Consider the following 18,072-nt stretch of genomic DNA (forward strand, 5'->3'; position numbering starts at 1 on the left):
AAGAATGACACTCATTCATGAAGACCATGCATGTTTTGTCCTGCAGGCTTCTTGTATAGTTAGTTACTTCTGGGTTATTTGGGTTGGGTTAAAACAAACCACAGAGCTGCCAACCTTGTAAGTAATTTTATGAGTACAACCCCCAAGACTTATAAAACAAACTAGCCTTATGGAGGCATTCACTGCTGCTGTCTGCACACAGAAGCCTGATGCACATACATACAGAGCTCCTGTTGTCATGTCATGACATGATAGTTGAATAGACTGAACTCCATTGACTACGCTAAGCTAAGCTACACAAGGCAATGCAAACAGTAGTAGCGCCATCATTTGGCTAGGAGGGGCAGATGGCTGAGTGGGTTCAAATGCAGCACTCTAATTGGCCGAAAGCTTTTCACTTCATTTACATAGGGCGCTGTTGCTCAGTGGCACAATCAACTGCGAGATGCAACAAAATGTGTACCTGGAATCATACAAGTGTACTTTAGGTTCAAAATGCATGCCGATTACGAAAAATGTGTAGCAGGTCTGAAACCATTTCACAACATTAAACCTATTTTAGATGACAAAAATCTCCAACTTGCAACAAGCTTTTCTGCCATGTTCTTGGCTAACTTCAGGACAAATAGGAGTTGTTTTATTTCACTTGAATGAAAAAACAACCTGTGTTGTTGCTTCCTTTGTGAATACAAACTGCTAAGTTTGCTACACGCATAAAAACATTGTTAGGGTAAAAAGCCACAGATATGATGATTGGATGGTTGAAAGTTATTTTAAATGTCATCCTGAGGAATATTAACTGCTCTTTGCAAATGACTACCTCTGCTTCCAGGTCCACTAAAATGCATAAAGATGGTTTAACTTCTCACCTTTCTGAGGTGATACAGGCAGTGTAAAATTACCACTGGATGTTGTTACAATTGCAACACAGCACATGTCTGACCACACCCATCTGTCATATTTTAACTGTCTTTTAGCATGTTAAGTTACTCTTTATTTTCATGATAATATATTGTTTTTATAACTGCACTATACAGCTGGAAAATGTTCAGTACATTGTTCCACCTGGCTTACATTCTCTCTGTCATTCGATCAGTCAGTCATTCAGTAAGTCAGCGTAGACAGAGTAAGTCACAGGCACAGCAGCATCTTAGCCTAGTGCCTGGCCCCCTGCCAATCCTTGGTATAAGCAGTGATGAGGCCATGGTTTTCGCTGTCAGTCATGGAAGCCGAGAAGCTGGGAGCAGAGGTGAACACTGACAACCAGAGTCATGTGGATGGTGAAAAAAAAGCCATCACTTGAGCAACACAGCGCCACCTAACACAAGACTCCTTATCCTATTAGAGGCTTAAGCACTAACTGCTCTTTCCATCATAATTATTGTCCTTGGTATTTTTTTTCTGTTAAATTGCAGTTAATATAATCATATAAAGCTTGCTGGAGGAACAAAAACAAACCAGAAAAACAAAAAAAAGCAGCTGTGGGGAGGGCAAGCAGCTATTTATCAATTTCTGTGCTGTCTATGCTTGCCTCCGCCTCATCTCTCCATCTCATTCCTTGCTGCGTCCCCCTTGTTATGAGGCAATCATGTGGATCTTTATGAAATCTGATCTGTATCAGCAAAAAAACAAGCTCACTGCACACTCAGTCTTCTGCCCTGCTTCTCTATCAGCTCTCTGTTGCAACCCTCCATCTTGTTCTCCCTCACATTTATTTCTTCATCACTCCCTCTAATATTGCTGTTGCACCTCCATCCTATACATTTTTGACGGCTCTCATCAGGCCTTTATTTTACACATGGATTACTGCTTTGGCATGTTAAACACTTGCATGTGGGTACAATGCAATGTTGCACGTCAAAGGTCATTAGGCCGGACCTGAGAAATCTATGCCTGCCACAACCGGATGCTGGAGCACCATGCCTTCATGGAGGAAAACTTGCTGCCAGAAATAGAACCTTTAAGCAGCAAGGGGCCAGCAGGGAGTTGGATAGGGATCAAATGAGGAGAGAAAATCATCTCTGGCAGTATGCAGGCTTACATTTTTTATAATTCATTTTTATAATTATATCCATATAAGTGATGAATATTTTATTGTTAATGCTGTCATTGTTCCTGTAAATAATTTACTATCACAAATCAAGCTTGAACTTGTTAAAAATGTGGAAATGTTTGACAGCTGATTTTAACAAAGTGCTTAATTAATCAATTACTAGAAGATTTGCAACCTAATCTTCTGTCAATCTAACTAAATGATTAATTAAATGAGCTAACCCTTGACCTCCGAGCTGATGAAGTTCACTCTTGAACATGAAATTAGTCTTTATTGAATTAATCAGATACTTAAGTTATATCTTGTGTTAGACATCACCTTTACACAAGTATCTGCCCCTACAATTCAAAATGCTGTTTCATTCACAATCAGCACTCAATCAGTTGGTGTCAGCTTAGGCCAGAGATATCAGAGATATCCTATTAGAGCAGAATGGTCTTTTTTAGACCTCCCTGGCTGAAACATGCAAACAAATGAGGTTCTTCATGATAACAGGAGCAAGGAAACACTACATCTTTGACAGAATTCTAATAATTTATTCATTACCTAGTTGAATATTAGTGTTTATAATATCGATGAAGATTCTCATTTTCATTTTCATTCAGAAGGTTTAAGCGAGGCAACTGTTTCGCTGCTTCTCCAATCAGCTTCAGTGGTTCTGAAAACCAGATCAACTGATCTTTTTAAAGAAATCTTTATCTAAACTTAACCAAGTAATTTGGGTGTTGCAACCTATTCAAAGAGTGAGTATATTTTTGTCTCCACCCGGCACTGTAAGGCCTGCTTGCTGGATGATAACATTTTCAGATGTGTTGCCGTTATGAAAAAAGAAAAAGGAGTTATCCTCCATCATTTAAATTATTTTAGGTGATATTTAGGTGATATAAAATTACTTAAGCCATCCACTCTTGTCTCTTTCATGGGCATCACTGTTATCTTCTTCACTCCACATGCTGACAACTCAATCTAAGAGGCAACTCTAAGACACATGTGTTCTTCTGTGCATCTTCTGTGCAATAGCCCAGTTATTTATAACATAATAAGTAAGTACTGAAAGTACCTACAAGCCTCACAAACAACTCTTTCTAAATAGTCATAAACATGTTTCTATTTTTGTGATATTTTGATAAAAAAATCAAAAAATCAGTATATGTGTTGTATTTATTTGTGTAGCATTGACCTGTAACCCAGAATGAACCTAAAAATATGAGGAGTGGCAGCTACAGAGTAAAACTGCAGACACACACACACACTGCATGCATCATGCACAAAGTTTCCTACTGTTTCCTCTCTGAAAATTTGTTGACAGGTGTGAGACTTCATGCAATCCATCATTCACCAGAAAAGCTGGGTAACAAGCTCACTCAGAGACAGAATCAAACTTCAGCTGACAAGGATGCAGATGAAGAAAGAGTTTGTGTTTCTGAGATCACAATGCGGTATCACCATGCAGTACATACAGCAGCTGAGCACTGCAGTTTGGGGCTCTGGATGCTTGGAGTGCAGCGGTTTATCAATTCCTTGCAAATTGGGCCAAAGACATTGAAATTCCTCTCAATGCCTCTCTCCTGCTTTTCTCTCTTTCTCACTGTCTCTCTCTCCTTCTGACAATTTGCCTTCCATCTGCTACTTAGCCAGCTTCTACAAACATCAACACAAGAACAATCCCAATAAAACACATCTGTTTTCCTCCTGAATGTTGCCAAGCAGGGAACGACGTCCATAAAAAAAACAAACAAATTATGAGTGGTTGTGTGGAAGTGAAATCTCTATTCATGCTGTTGATTGAATGCCTCTCACCAGGTGTGCTGGCGCAGCAGGGAGTCATGGTGTTACTACGGATGCAGGAAAGCAGTGCAGTGAGCATGACATTAAATCTTGATTTACAGTACAGAATCTAGGCAATGTACATGTGCACTGTAATGCAACAGCACATCCCAGCAAGCGATTTGCTGCTCCTTTAGTGAAGCTTTTAATATTCAGTTGTTTGGCTGTGTTGTTTGAGTCTGCATTCGTGCCACTCTTGTGCTTGAGCACATTACTGTAAAATGTAGTTTGTACAGGGTGACAGACGACATCATCATGCACAATGCTACAAATCAACATGAGTCTAAACATGCTCAGCTGACACAGTTTCATTTAAAGGTTGTAAGGATTAAGCTTTAAAAAAAAACAGGTATGGAGTTATATTTGACAGAACAGTTGTTTCTGTCAGGTTGTTTCACACATATCCAGAAGAATCCACTGCAAACGAGAAACTGTAATGCAATGGACAGAAGGGAACAGTGCATGTTTTTTAGGAAGCCTAAAAACCGAAGTGATAAATATGAACATCAAGGTATAAAGAATGCCACTAATCGAACATCACTGTGTAAAATGAAGTTTTTTTTTTAGTATATGTCTGTCTTGTCCAGTTTTAATACAGCTGCTGCAAAAGAAGGGCTAAAGATGCTCATGTGATTTTTCACACGCTGATCATTCCTGATTATTCCTTGCTGCAGAGAACAGTTCAAAAGACTGTAGCGAGACAGCACTTTAAATGCAGTGAGTTACGGGGTAATAATTAAACCAGTGTCCCAGATTTAGTTTCTGGCAGGTCTTATTGCAAAATATTTTGGTATATGCAGAATTCAGCATGTAGTGTCTCAGCTGGATTCCTGACCCACTTCCCACTGTTTGTCCACTTAAAGTCCCAGTCTATGATTAAATCCTAAAGCACTGTGCTGGAAACCGCTAAGAACTCAATCTACTGTTTCTGTAAAATGCTAAGTTGTAATATACATTATAGATATGCGTGCATCATTATTTGAATATGCAGCTACTCTGCAGTGAATTGTGTTATATCACATATTCCTAAGTTAGTAACTCAGTTAAGGATACACAAATGAGTTAAATGATCATATAGGTGGGAGTGAAACTATCATTTTGTCCTCAATAAAAAAGATTAGCTAATTTTCCTGTGATATTTCGAATGACTAATATTCTCATAAATGATTTCAAAAAGTATTTTTCCCTAAATGTTGCTGCCTACCAGCATACCTGCAGCTGAATTTCTAACTAACAGCCTGTAATCTATGTAATCTGTACATATGTGTACATATTGCACATGTACAATAGATTTTAAATGTATTCATCCCTAAACAGCTGACAGATAATAGAGACAACAGAGAGAGAGAGATTCACAAATTCAATTTACAAACAACAATAAGAACATTTATCAGATTTATTTAATCATCTGACCTTGAAGAAATTGAAAACTGAAAAAATCTTCTTCTAAGGACAACATTTCATTATATCACAAGTCCTGATGTTCGACATTGAGCGTTTCGTACATCACCCATGTTAGAAGTCCCTCAGAGTATCCTCATTATCTTCTCTTTTGCCAGATCTGAATGCCACTGAATCACTTGTGCCACATAATGCAAAGCAGGATTAGAGATGTCTAGTGCTAAATATTTGAATTAATTTATGGGGATTAGGAACTGTACTCTAGCTCCCTAAGGTGAAACAGACTTCACTGATACGACTGTATGACTTTAGTTTACAATTATATATATAGAGATATTAAAACTTTTGTCCTTCATAAATACAATAAAAACTGTTTTCACTGGAATAGCAAGGAGCCATCAGTCTGAGGTACACACACTTTTGAAAAGTTTGATGAAGGATCAATACTCTACCTGAGACACTCACAACCTACAAAGTTGTCTTCAAGTACACTTTGAAAAAAACTAAATAAACTGTACACTTATGACACTGTGGACAGCTTGTTCTCCCAGGTTGGTGCTGCTGGAGCAGCTTGAGAAAATCAATTTTTGGCTTTGGGAAAATCCAGGCAGCTTTAAAGTCTTTAAAAAAGGTCATAAGTTGAAGACTTGCTATTTTACTAAAAACCCTCAGTGGTAAATGTGCAGTTTCTGCAGGAGGGAGCTGATACCTCCCTTCACTAACTGACCACTGGAATGACTCATAAAGTAGCTGCTAGTTCCAGCTAAAAACAACAGATGGAGTAAGCTATTTCTAGAATAACCTGAAAAGAACATACAAGCTGAGTAAAATTATTTTTAACACTTGTGTGGAACAATCTGAGAGACTGAGACTTTGCTCTTTCAAAAAAAAAAATTCTTCAAATTTTCTGAAAATGTGTCAGGCATATTTTAAATGAGGGAGAATGTGTGTGACAATTCCAACAAGTCCAGTCATGTTAGGTAGCTGAAGGGATGTTAGAAGAGTGAATTCTGAAGTGATAATAACACATCTGGCAGATATGAGGGAACATTCGTTTTCTGGCCATCTATATACTGTATATTGCACATCTTATATCCACTGTGTTTTTTTAATTTATTTGGTCTCTATAAATGTGATAATATTAAGGTGAGTGGAACAACAAATGTGCATATAAATGATCCAGTCTGGACTGCTTTAAACAGTAGCCAACAGTGGCAAAAAGCTTTGTGCAGACTGGAAAACATTTCCTTGGTACATTTGCTTGATGTTGTTAAATGGACTATTTTAACCTAAACCGTCAACTTTAAGAAAAGAAATGGTTAAAGGTACAAACCATGGTTTCCTGGGTGAAGTCTAGAGATTAATTTTTTACTGCCGCGTTGACCATTACAATTGCAATTTTGACTAATGTTGGTCTGAAATTCTTAAAGATAAAACACATTATTTTGGAGTCTACAGTGTGATTTCACTTTTTTTCATTTGGTTGCTAAATCTATCTAGAGTGCATCTGTCAGATGTGGCCACCTACCTGATATATTTTGAACTGAGAGGAAGAGAGATATTTATATATATATATATATAGGGAGTCTGTGTGTGGGAGAATTTGTTAAAATTGTTCCTCAGCTTGTGAGATTGTTGGTAAAAAAAAAAAAAAAAAGAGAAGCACCTCCGAGGCATTCTTCAAACAAAGGCATTAAAAAGTCATCATTTCATGACTTCTCCAACAAATGTTTGAGATCCATCTTCAGAGTGTTTTGTCAATATTGATGTCTTTATCATGGGGGAACACACCAACTTGCACAAAGATTTGTTTTTTAAAAGTGTCAGAATAATTTCTTTGATTCGTTTTTTCACTTAATATGTTTTAGTTTTTTCTTGCATAAGCTGAATAGAGCTCTGGCTGTTAGTGTTCATTTATGATGATGCTTTTCTCTCCTCTTCTGTCTCCTGCTTCTACCACACAGCTTTTTCACACAGCTTTCTCTCTCTCTCTCTCTCTCTCTCTTTTTCAGCTGTGGCTTCTCAGGACCGGGCCATCGTTGCAGACAGAAGGAGGGTAGGGTCTAAAAATAGAAATTGGACCAATTATAAAGCAGATGTTCCCCCGTATGATGGTGGGAGAACACTGTCGGGGGAGAGCGTCTGTGGTATTTTCACTCTCTCGCCACGCTCCTGTTCTTTGTTGTTTTAAGTCTGACTTTAGACCGTCTCGTTTCCCTGCCTCCGTCTGCCTGTTTGACAATAATCAAACATCATCTTCATAACAACATTTTCAAACACGAAGCAGTACTTTTTAAATAATAAGATGATCACATGTACATATATATGCTCACGTGTACGACCTGTTGCTCGTCTCATTTCTCCGCCTACTTCTCTAAATAAACCTCCTTGTGTTCTCAGCCTGACTGACAGCCCTGTAACAGACTGTGGCATATGACATCCATTTGTTGCTCGCTGTTTACATATAAATTGTGTTCCCATCTTCAGGTTTACACAGCTCTGACTTGCATTTCAGCAATTATTTCCATCCCTCAAACAGTCCTACATGAACAGAAAGGCTTTCTAAATAATTAATAAAAACTGATTCTGGGGCATTTGAGACTTTGTGGTGAATAAGCACATATTGTAACACATTCAGATCATCCTCAGTTATCTACACCTTAATCAGCCCCGCCGCCTTTCTGTATTTTGAAGGGAAATCCTTTTCAATAACAGATTTTATGCTCCCATTGTCTTTATAATCTGGGACAGTTCAATCAGCGTCTATAAACTATTTGTAAACAGAAGCACGTCTCTTAAAAAGCAGGATGTGATCCCTGACTAAGCTTGTAGTGTCATCACGAGACTAATCCTGGAACTACGCTAAATGAATGTTTTTATGAGGAAATGCCACAGGTGATGTTTTCTGTCAAAACACCAAATGTAGACAACAAGAAACATAATCCTAGAAAATCCAGTAAGACTCCACTTTACTTTTAACAGGATGATTGTATCCTAAATCAAATTTCTGACTTTTTTTTTCCAGGATCAGAAAGAAAATACAATCTGCTTTGAAGCAACTACCACTTCTTTGCCATGGCTCACTTTCCTCTTGGCCAGTCACCCTCTTTGTAATCATAATTCCAGTCATCAGCATCTTCAGCACTATCATAACCTTGATCGGCAACAGCGTGGCAATCATCAGTTTGGCTGATAGGTGATAAGGATGTTTTAGATATGCTGCAGAGAAGCAGAGGTCCAATCCATGCTAAGTAGGTTATGGGGTAAATCTTCAGGTCTCCAGAGGCTGAGTGTTTTCTCTCTGTGTGTCTCTCTCTCTCCTTGTCAGCGTCTGACAAGCTCACCAAAGCTGAGCTGAAAAGTACCCACCTCCGCTGTTCTCTTTACTGCCATGCTCTTGTTCACTCCCTGCCATGATCTATTCTCCACTGTCTGTCTCCGCTTTGGTCCACACATTTCCTTCTTCCCCGTCCACTTCTCATCATGCCTTCCCTTTTTCTGCACTCTCGCTCGTTCTACGCAAAAATAGCCTATGCACTCATGCATGCACATACTCAGGCTAACACACCCATTAGCCCATGCATTTACATGCACACATTTATAGCACAAAAGCTAAACATTCACTCTCTTCATCCTGGTGTTTATTCAGCCTACAGTTGCTCCGATAGCCTGCAGGCCAGCTTAACTGACATTGCATCTTGGCTGCAATTTGCAACATGACTCACTGAAGTTGATGTAAAACTTTGTGACAGATGACACAGCCACACTTGACTCACAGTAACAGTGAAGCATAGACAAATTCAAATTAGGCGAGTGATTTATTTTAGGATGAAGGCAATGGGCTTTCTCAGCTACCTGTTAACAGTGATGAGTGCTTGGATACATGTGAAGGATGAGGAAATGTGTTGTGCTGCATTCCGTTGTGTTACAAAAAGCTTTTTTAGGGACAGGCTGTGGGCTCAATTTGTATGCTCAGTCATTACTGTCAGAAGGTTGAAGACTACAAATATAAGGATAATATATCACATAAGTGACACATCAGCTTAAAAAACTGAGTTTATTCTAGATTAGGGCGACTGATTCATTGTACCTAATAGGAAGTGACTAATACATTACTGTGCACCTCAACAAGGAAGTGTGTAATAACCAGGACTTATGAGATCGTGAGCCCACCTAGTTATTAAACACTTGAGCAATCAAGGCAAACAAGAGCTAGGACTACAAGTTCACAGCTCTCAATCAGCATACAACAAATTCACATCATGGTCTTGGCTGTCACGACTAACTCAACAACAATCAACATAACTTGCTCATAATGGTCAATGAGAACTTACAGGTCAAATTTGATTAAAATGTCACACCTGAACTGCCCACTTCAGACCGACATTAACACTATAAAACAGGCAGCAGCTATATATAACATGCTGTGTCTGTTCAGTGTAATGTTTGAACTGATGCCATGTCACCTTTCCAGATGTTATGAATGGGCAGTAGACATAAAAATTTCAAGGCTGTCAGTATCGATCATTGTGACGAACCAGACAAGCAATATGACTCATATATGTTTACGTATGAGACTCCACACAGGGGAAATAATATTAAACAATACAAAGCCTGAAAGCATAAAGACACCTGGCCCTATTTTAAAGCAGATCAAAATCACGAGGATTTTAATCCCGTCTTTTATCCTGTCACATCCCTGTTTGTCTGTGAACAGGTTTGTGAAAATATTCTGATTTTATTACAGGTTTCATTCAGAAACCACGTGCTTGGTTAGTCAACATTAAACACTGTGCCCTTCTTTGCTTCTGTTCTCTTTAACCTTCCGGCAGTCTGCAATGCTGCATGCCTGAATTCACTCTGATTCTGTTTGTGAAGTCGATTACACAGCAGCTGTTTTTTTAACCGTTTTAACAGTATTTTAGATGTTTTTGTTTCCATGTGAATGCACTGTGGCAGATGCTGACAATGTTTGCAAATCAGGACAGGGGCCAACATCAGATACACACTACCCATACCAAAGAAGTCCAACACTGAGTTAGGGCAAACAGCAATGCCTACCTCTGTTAGGTGAGGATTAGGGTTGAAGCCACACTGGTTGCACACCATGGAGCGACACTGTGTGCAGGTGTTAAAGGTGGATTTGTCATCCCCACTGGGCGTCAGGTCGGTGGTTTTGCAGACGGGACACAGTTTGCTGCTGGGCATGGGAGCAATTTGAGGCACAGAGTAAGGGGAAGTGGGGACGCTGCCTCGGTCTGGGGACACAGAAGGGGACCTCCCAGTCCTGCTGCTACCCACGTCTACCTGTAGACTCTTTCTGGCCACGTGGCCTTGGCCCTGTTCTCCTTGAGGTGCAGCGTGTTGAGGGGTATCATGGGAAGCCAGCCTGTCACCTGTCCCATGACTGCTCTGGACTCCTGTTTTAGGTCCGAGGTCTGAAGGTCTATAACACAGGACAAACACAGAACACACAGGACAAAATGGATGTTAGACATGGCTCTTCAGTTGGCTGCTTTGAAAACATCAGTTATGATATACTGTATCTTTTAGATACCCCTGCAAATGACCTGGTAATTCCTCTTTTTAATGACAAAAAAGTCTTGAGAAAGAAAGTAGAAAAAAGATCAAGCTTATTTCTGAACTATTCTGCCTGCCATTTCCAAGGTAAACACTCATTTTACACTTTCTTTTACCTATGATGAATTTGCAGAGATTACAGTTATGGGCAGAGCCTTGAACGGTATGCCACAATGTGTTTGTAATGAGCACACACACAGCACACGGTGGAAATTTTCTGCAGTCCTTTAGTCAGACACCCACCCACCATTCATTGACAACATCTCAGACTTTTCAATCTTTCCACAGGAATGCAAACCCATCTACTCTACAAGGCAGACCTTAATTAAAAGCTCACCTATGCTCTAGGGTGGAAAAAAACATTTTACATGTTTTCGATTAGCTTTGACATAATATTTCTCAGGGATCTTTTTTTTTAGCAAGTTTGGTTTTTCTTTCTTCTATCTGTAGTAGCATTCACTGTAGAGTAATTACAACTGCCTTTCTGAAGGGGAAAAACAAGGTGGAGGTAGTGACTAAGGGGAATAATGAAAACACACACAGGGACATGCATTATTTGTTATGACAGGCAACACATTTTGTAGACTTCTTAACATTGTAGTACTTTACTTAGCATAATATGTACCTTATTTGTTTATAGTATAGTATATACTATTATTATAGTATTATTCATAACATTAGCCAACAGTGAGGTAAATGTTTACTGTTTTTCCTATTTCCTATTTGCTATTATCAGTTTCGCTGAAGTGTTCTTTGTGGCTTGTTTTTCTCTTAGAGGCCGTTTCTGTTCTCTTGTGTTGGGGGTGGAACAAAGGTAGTGTATCAGTATCATAAACTTGTGTTTTTTAGTCATTTTGGCCTTGAAGCATCAGTGCCAATAGCTAAATGGGAATGGAGGATTTCCACTGCCATATCCACTTAGACCTTGTTTCGTCATGGCATCATCCTCAAAGACAGTCACAGCAGCAACAGCCCTGCATCCACAGTAAGGGAAGTGTGGAAATAAAGGAATTTAAATAGAGCATGTTGTGTGTGTGTGTGTGTGAGGGACTTGTCCTCTGTTCACGGCTGTGAGCCTATTCGACACTTCGTCTAAACCATCACATTAAACTCACCGACCACCACTCCTACTTTGAGGCTAAAATTGACTTTTGCAGGTCTTGCAATAGCATCTTATCATTGATATGATTGATATATGTGTTTCCTTATAAGAACCAAGGTAGTTTCACACTACAGTAATTATCGCTTGCATATTAACGCCACAAAGTGTAGTCTCTTGGGATTTATGCAAAGCCTTTGGCACAGCTTAATGAGTCCAAAAAAGAGTTTAAACTGAAACACCTTTTCAAAAGACTTCTTCTTAAATGTCCTCAACCATCAGCGACTGAGAGTCCACTGAACATGAACGTGTGTCTAAAATGTTACAAATGGTTTCCATTATTTTTTCTTTCTTTCTTTATTGGGCTCTCCATTTGCTCCAGCATACATCTTGGACATATTCTTCCAGGAATCCAAAGGATCTTGCTACTGTGAAGATGAAGAGACACACTCAGAATGTCTGCACAGGGCCTAACATCTGTGTCCCAGTGTTGAAAACTCACACATTTCTTACCAATAACCACAGCAGCTGCAGGACAATATGAATGTAGCATTTAGCATTTTCTTTTTTTGCTTGTATAAGCTCATACCACTTTCATGTCTGATGCATGGAGCAAGGAGTAAATTAGCTTATTGTATTCAAATGGCTGGAAACTGGCTCTCATAATGTATTTATCAAGTTAACTGGCAGTAATAGTTGTAGTAATAACCTTCTGTGTCCCCCCTATCATCATGCTAAGTAGCCTTATATTTAATGGACAGATACTCCCATATCTGTATGAGATATGTATGAGGTATTTCTATCTATGTAGTGTATACTTGCCAGCTGTATACTTGCCAGTCGTATGCTAGCGATTATGCAGTTGACATAATGAGGACCAGACATGATTAGTGCTATCACACAGGACAGGCGCAAGTCAACTAGCCATGGCAAATCACTCAACACATTAAGCCACAGAATGTAGTCTGCATCCAACCAAAGTCGTTTGTGTTTCCTGCACAAAGGCAGATGCAGCCTATATTATAGACATTGTAATACAACACAACTGACTTTTTTATATAAAAGTGACCCCAAGTTGACATCTGGTTTGTAAAATGTGGCCCTGGATACAAAGGAGATGTTCTGATAGACATGCACTTAATTTAAGCCGGAAACCCTACATCTGTATCAGTATCCCTATATTGGAGATGCTATATGTTTCTTTATTGATTTATACTTCAGTCCGCTGGAAATAAAACTGGCAAGCTGATGCTTCTGAGTGAAAAGCTATCCTGTGCCTTTCATTTAGTAATACTTAAAGGTCAAAGCAGCATATGGAACCAACTAACACATTTTCAAATGCACTATTTGTTTTGAATATCCAACTGCAAGCATCTGCACATAACAACAACATTATAAGCTAGTGTGGCTTAAATGCTGGCAGTGTCAGATCAGAGAAAAATGGAAAGACGTTCTGTTCTTTCCCTAAAAGGACAAAAACGTTTAGCTTTATAATTATTCAGCAGGATAGATTTAATTTTGTCATGCTGTGGCTGCTAGAGACTTGAGTTGCTACGAGACTTTTTGTGTTTTAGTGAATCATCAGGGTTAAAGAGGAACAAAGGAGAGGGTGGGGGGTGCACATTCAAGTCATTTTGTCAAAATGCCAAATGCATCCTTTCAAAAAAAAAAAGAAGACCAAAAATTAAGTATAGCCAGTAGTTCCTCTGTGCCGCTTTCACACAAGATCAAAGTCAGGCACACAATAGATGTCATAATTATTTTCAATTAGCGGAACCTGTGTCACAGGCTACACTAAGCTAATTATTACAGTGTCTCTGGCGGTGGTGGGCTGCAGTTGTTACAGGCTACATTCCTACATTTTTAGTATCAAACAAGCAAAAAGATTTCTGATAATAAATGGTTCATTACAATCAATAGACAAAATCACAATGACAGGATAGCACTGGGTGCTACAGATGTGATCAGGGCATCACTATGCACAGCAGTAAGCTACATTATCTAGCTATTTTATGAGCAAAACAGTGCTCTCAATTGAACTGTTAAAAACGGCTGTAGGTTAGAAAGAAGTTTGCAGTTTGCTATAAAGCATATTTGAATTGCTTTTTCACTCAACATCATTTCACTTCTTATTTTTGGTGCTGCTGATTTTCTTTTGGTTTCGGTTAAAACCTCTCTGTGGGGAGCCCAAAATTCTCCTCTGCAGGAAAAACCCTGTTTTTATAGCGACTGTTACTCAGTTAGATGAGTGGCAAGGTGCTTCCGGTGTGTGTGTTTACTTATGACTCAACCAGAAGGCACAGAATCCACAGTCGGCTGCCAAAATATTGAATGTGGCGAGTGGGAGTTGGTTTCATTTGGTTCCAACCACAGCGCAGCCTTAGTGTCTTTGAGATGAACCATCTGTATATGAAACGGAGAGTCACTTCATTTCACTTCACCAAGTGTAACACGAATATTTCACAATGCCAATTTACAACAGTTTGTCTTTGAGGTCTATGCAAGTAAAAAAACAGAGGTTTGCACTGCACGGCTCCTACAAGCATCATATTTTATTCTAAGAAACACAACGTCGTCTCCGCTGCCACTCCCTGACAGGCAGACATTCATGTAATAATGCCATAAATAATAACAAGAGCTTTTGCATTATTTGTTTGAGTTATGGTGACCATTTGGTTTGTGTAGGCTACAGTGCTTTCATTGCTGGGCATAAATTAATTATGAGGACATACTGTTTGAACACGAGAGCATGAGTGCATCCATTATTTTCATGGGTTTTATGGACTGTAGCTTTGTTTGGGTTAGAAAAGGAGCCGTTTCAGAGGCATAAGATAAACATCTCTCTACATTTTTTTGGCAAATGGAGAAAACAATGAGACAATAAAGCAGCAGCACAAGTGAGCAGGTTGTTGTAAACAGGAAACATTTGGAGCTTGTGTCAGAATGCTTTTCAGTTAAAGACATCACTGCGCACTTATTAGACTCTGTTCTGATAAGGGAGGAAAACAACCAGTGGAGAAAAAGGGCAGGGTAGCTCCTATAGCTTCACGGAGCCCTACAGGAATTCATATTCAGTTCTTTGACTGCAAGGATTAAACTATATGATTCAAAATAGAGCAAAAAAAAACTTATGTTGAATAATATAGTGTATTATATCCCTATTCATATGCAAACTCATAAAACTCTGCAACTCATTTTAATTAAGATGAAAGTCTCCTATCTACAGTCTCAGCACAGCCAGCGTCTCATTGTTTCTTACACGTTCACAAGTTCTTTGTAACAGAATATGTTAAGGCGGGATTCAGACTGAACATGAGGGTCCTGATCTAAAGAAAACCATTTTAATCAGCCATATGATGTACTCTGTCGCTCGCCTTCAGACCATTTTTTTGTCATGCCCCTCTCTCTCTCGCTCTTTTCTCCCTGTCTGTCTCTCTCAGCATACTCATTCTCAGCACTCCCCGCCACTTTATGAGATACCTTCGGGTGGATACCAGAGAGAAATCAAGATATAAAAGAATCATAAGGTTACAAGGGAGCTATGAGCCTTTAAACCTGTCCCTCAGCGAATATACAACACGAACAGTGAGTGATTTTCCAAATGGAAGCATGAAAAAGGACACACCTACAGAGCACACCACTTTCTCCACTGATTTTTTTTTTCATCTATATGTCAGCGAGACCGCCGTGCATGTAAAGAAAAGAGGCTGTAAGCAGGTGTGGCAAATCCAACATGCAGCTGTGCCTCTGAGAGTGTGTGTATTCAGGTCCACAACTGTTGAACTGTGTAATTAAGGCAATATCAGATATTGTTAGAAGGGTAATCCCTCCCACACACCCACACAGAAAACACACACCTTCAGGCTGCTACATGTGATCTCACTTCAGATGTAAGAAGAAGGCTAATATTTTTTATCATTCTGTGAGCCACGTACAGTATATGCAAGCGCCAATATGAAGGAAATGTCATGTGAGTGTCTGGATTTCTTATGGAGGGATGCAACACCACTCTTCCAGAAAAAAATGAGCATTTTTTCTGTACAGCTGGCAGGAGTGGGAAAATAATTTTCACAGGCTGCATATTGATTTGAGATTGGGGTGTGATAACTGACAGAGAGCCATATATGCGTTTTTTTTTGGTCCTGTGCTCACAATGACGTTAGCAATATCTAATGGTAGCATTGTCATCCTACACAACGTTGTCTTTAGGATACAGACGTCCCCCTCGCCAGGAGGAAGGTGATTTCTTAGAATGACTCCAGATTTACTAGTATTTTTGTCGATGCACGTTCCAGGAAATCAAACCTGTAATGGAGATCCTGATGCATCATTTCCACCACGTTTCTTAATTATGTATCACCTGAAGGTACGTGGATATAAATATTTCGGAGATCCACTCTGAATAAGTGTATCTACTTGGCTCAGTCTCACTATAGCAGGAAAAAAAATGTCGCTCTTTCATTCATGATAGTTACTGATGCCTCGGGACAGACACCGTGAAAACGGGCGTATAAATTCCTAGTATTGATTCTACATCGAAAGCGTTTCATATTGAATTTGACTTCGACACAAACTGATGTTGACTAATAGGGGTGGTGCTGCCAAAAAGCAAAAATGAGTCTCAAAAAAGAGGGGGGTGGTGAATTGTGTTGACAAGGATATAGAAATAAATAATTAAGTACCCATTCAAGTCTATCTACACGCAGTCGGTTGAACCTAGATCTACGCTGCCTACCGTAAAAAATGTACGGTAGCCTCTACACCACGCTGCCATGTAGCCTTCCTCATTTCTCTCAACAGTTTGCCGGAGAGGCGCCCTAGCTATCGCGGCTACCTGTTAATCCCCGGCCCGGGTCCAGCCCCACTTCCTCCGGCTGGCGCTCCATTGCTGGGCTTGATGAGCTGTCCAGAGTCCGGTGGTGCTGAAATGGAAGCCGGAGCCCCTGCTGCAGGGACGGCGGGGCCGGCCTGTCCCGCCTGTCCCTCCCCCTCCATACTGGCCTCGTTCCCCATCGCCTCAGGATAGGTTTCGACGGAGAGAAACGATGTTAAAGATGGTTCTACAGCTGTGGTAAAAACTCAGATGAAACTCAGCGCTGCTCCCCTTCCGCCATCATCACCTACAATTCAGCATCCCGCACGGAGCACGCGCGCTGACGGCGAGGGCGAGAGAGCGCGCAGACGCAATGGGGTGGTGACTTGTGTGGCTCGTACGTGCGCGTTCACGGCGCCGAGTTATCTCAAGCCCCAAGTCACCACGCAAACATCCCCGAGTCCTTCACAGCGCATGACTGGAGACCACTGAGACCTTATTCAGCTCACGTGTGTTGCTTTATAGACCGTTTGTATTGTGACCTAAACGATGAAGACACCAAACAGCAGGGGCTCTTTGACTCGTGAGAGTTTACTAAAATAAGTAGGTAAACAAATAAAAAATCAATTATGTTAGTGACACAAATAATCACATATTGTCCTCTATTACAAATCCACAATGGACCGAAGAGAATACAAGATGATGGGGAAACAAATTATTTGATTGCACGTTTCTATAGAAAATCTGTCAGCCAACAGATAAGTAATCAGCTCTATTCTGATAACTGACTGGGCTAATCTTTTAAGTCATTTATGAAAAAATAATTTTTTAAAAAAGGGTCAGAAATTCCCTGCAGCTTGTTAAATGTAATTTTGCTGATTATCTGGGTCTTCTGTGATCTTCAGAAGAATAATTTGGGTGTTTGAGATTAAGTAAGTGATTAAAAAAATGTCACATGTTTTTAAGGGATTTGTGAGGAGTTGTTGTATAAACAAAATTAAAATCATCACATTGAGATTAAGTGAAGATTATTGATTGATAATAACTGTTTTGTGGCAGTTTTCTGTTCTCAAAGTTGACAGTCTGTGCCAGCAAATGCAGACGTGCTCATTTAAAACATGAATGGATATGATTAAACTCATTTTACCAAATTACAGCCACATAGTGATGAAGTAACCCAACTGCATGGATTTATCAAACTCAAACCACTGATCATAGTGTCGATGAAGATTCTTAGTCATCCAGGTCATTTTTATTCAGAAGGTTGAAGCAAGGACTGGACTTGTAGAGTTTAGCTTC

The 18,072-nt window shown here is 39.7% G+C and overlaps 1 protein-coding gene across 1 annotated transcript in view; it reads right to left on the bottom strand.

Moving 5' to 3' along the window:
- Positions 1-17,007, bottom strand: part of bsnb (bassoon (presynaptic cytomatrix protein) b) — a 58,977-nt gene extending 41,970 nt beyond the window's left edge. The window contains exons 1-2 of the mRNA XM_028405263.1: positions 16,795-17,007; positions 10,343-10,727 (exon numbers count right to left, since the gene is read on the bottom strand). Coding sequence (XP_028261064.1) covers positions 10,343-10,727; positions 16,795-16,973 — 564 coding nt within the window. The 5' untranslated portion in view covers positions 16,974-17,007. The remainder of the gene's footprint in view (positions 1-10,342; positions 10,728-16,794) is intronic.
- Positions 17,008-18,072: the final 1,065 nt, after the last annotated feature.

The sequence above is a fragment of the Parambassis ranga genome, chromosome 5 (assembly GCF_900634625.1).
Source record: "Parambassis ranga chromosome 5, fParRan2.1, whole genome shotgun sequence".
Lineage (NCBI taxonomy): Eukaryota > Metazoa > Chordata > Actinopteri > Ambassidae > Parambassis > Parambassis ranga.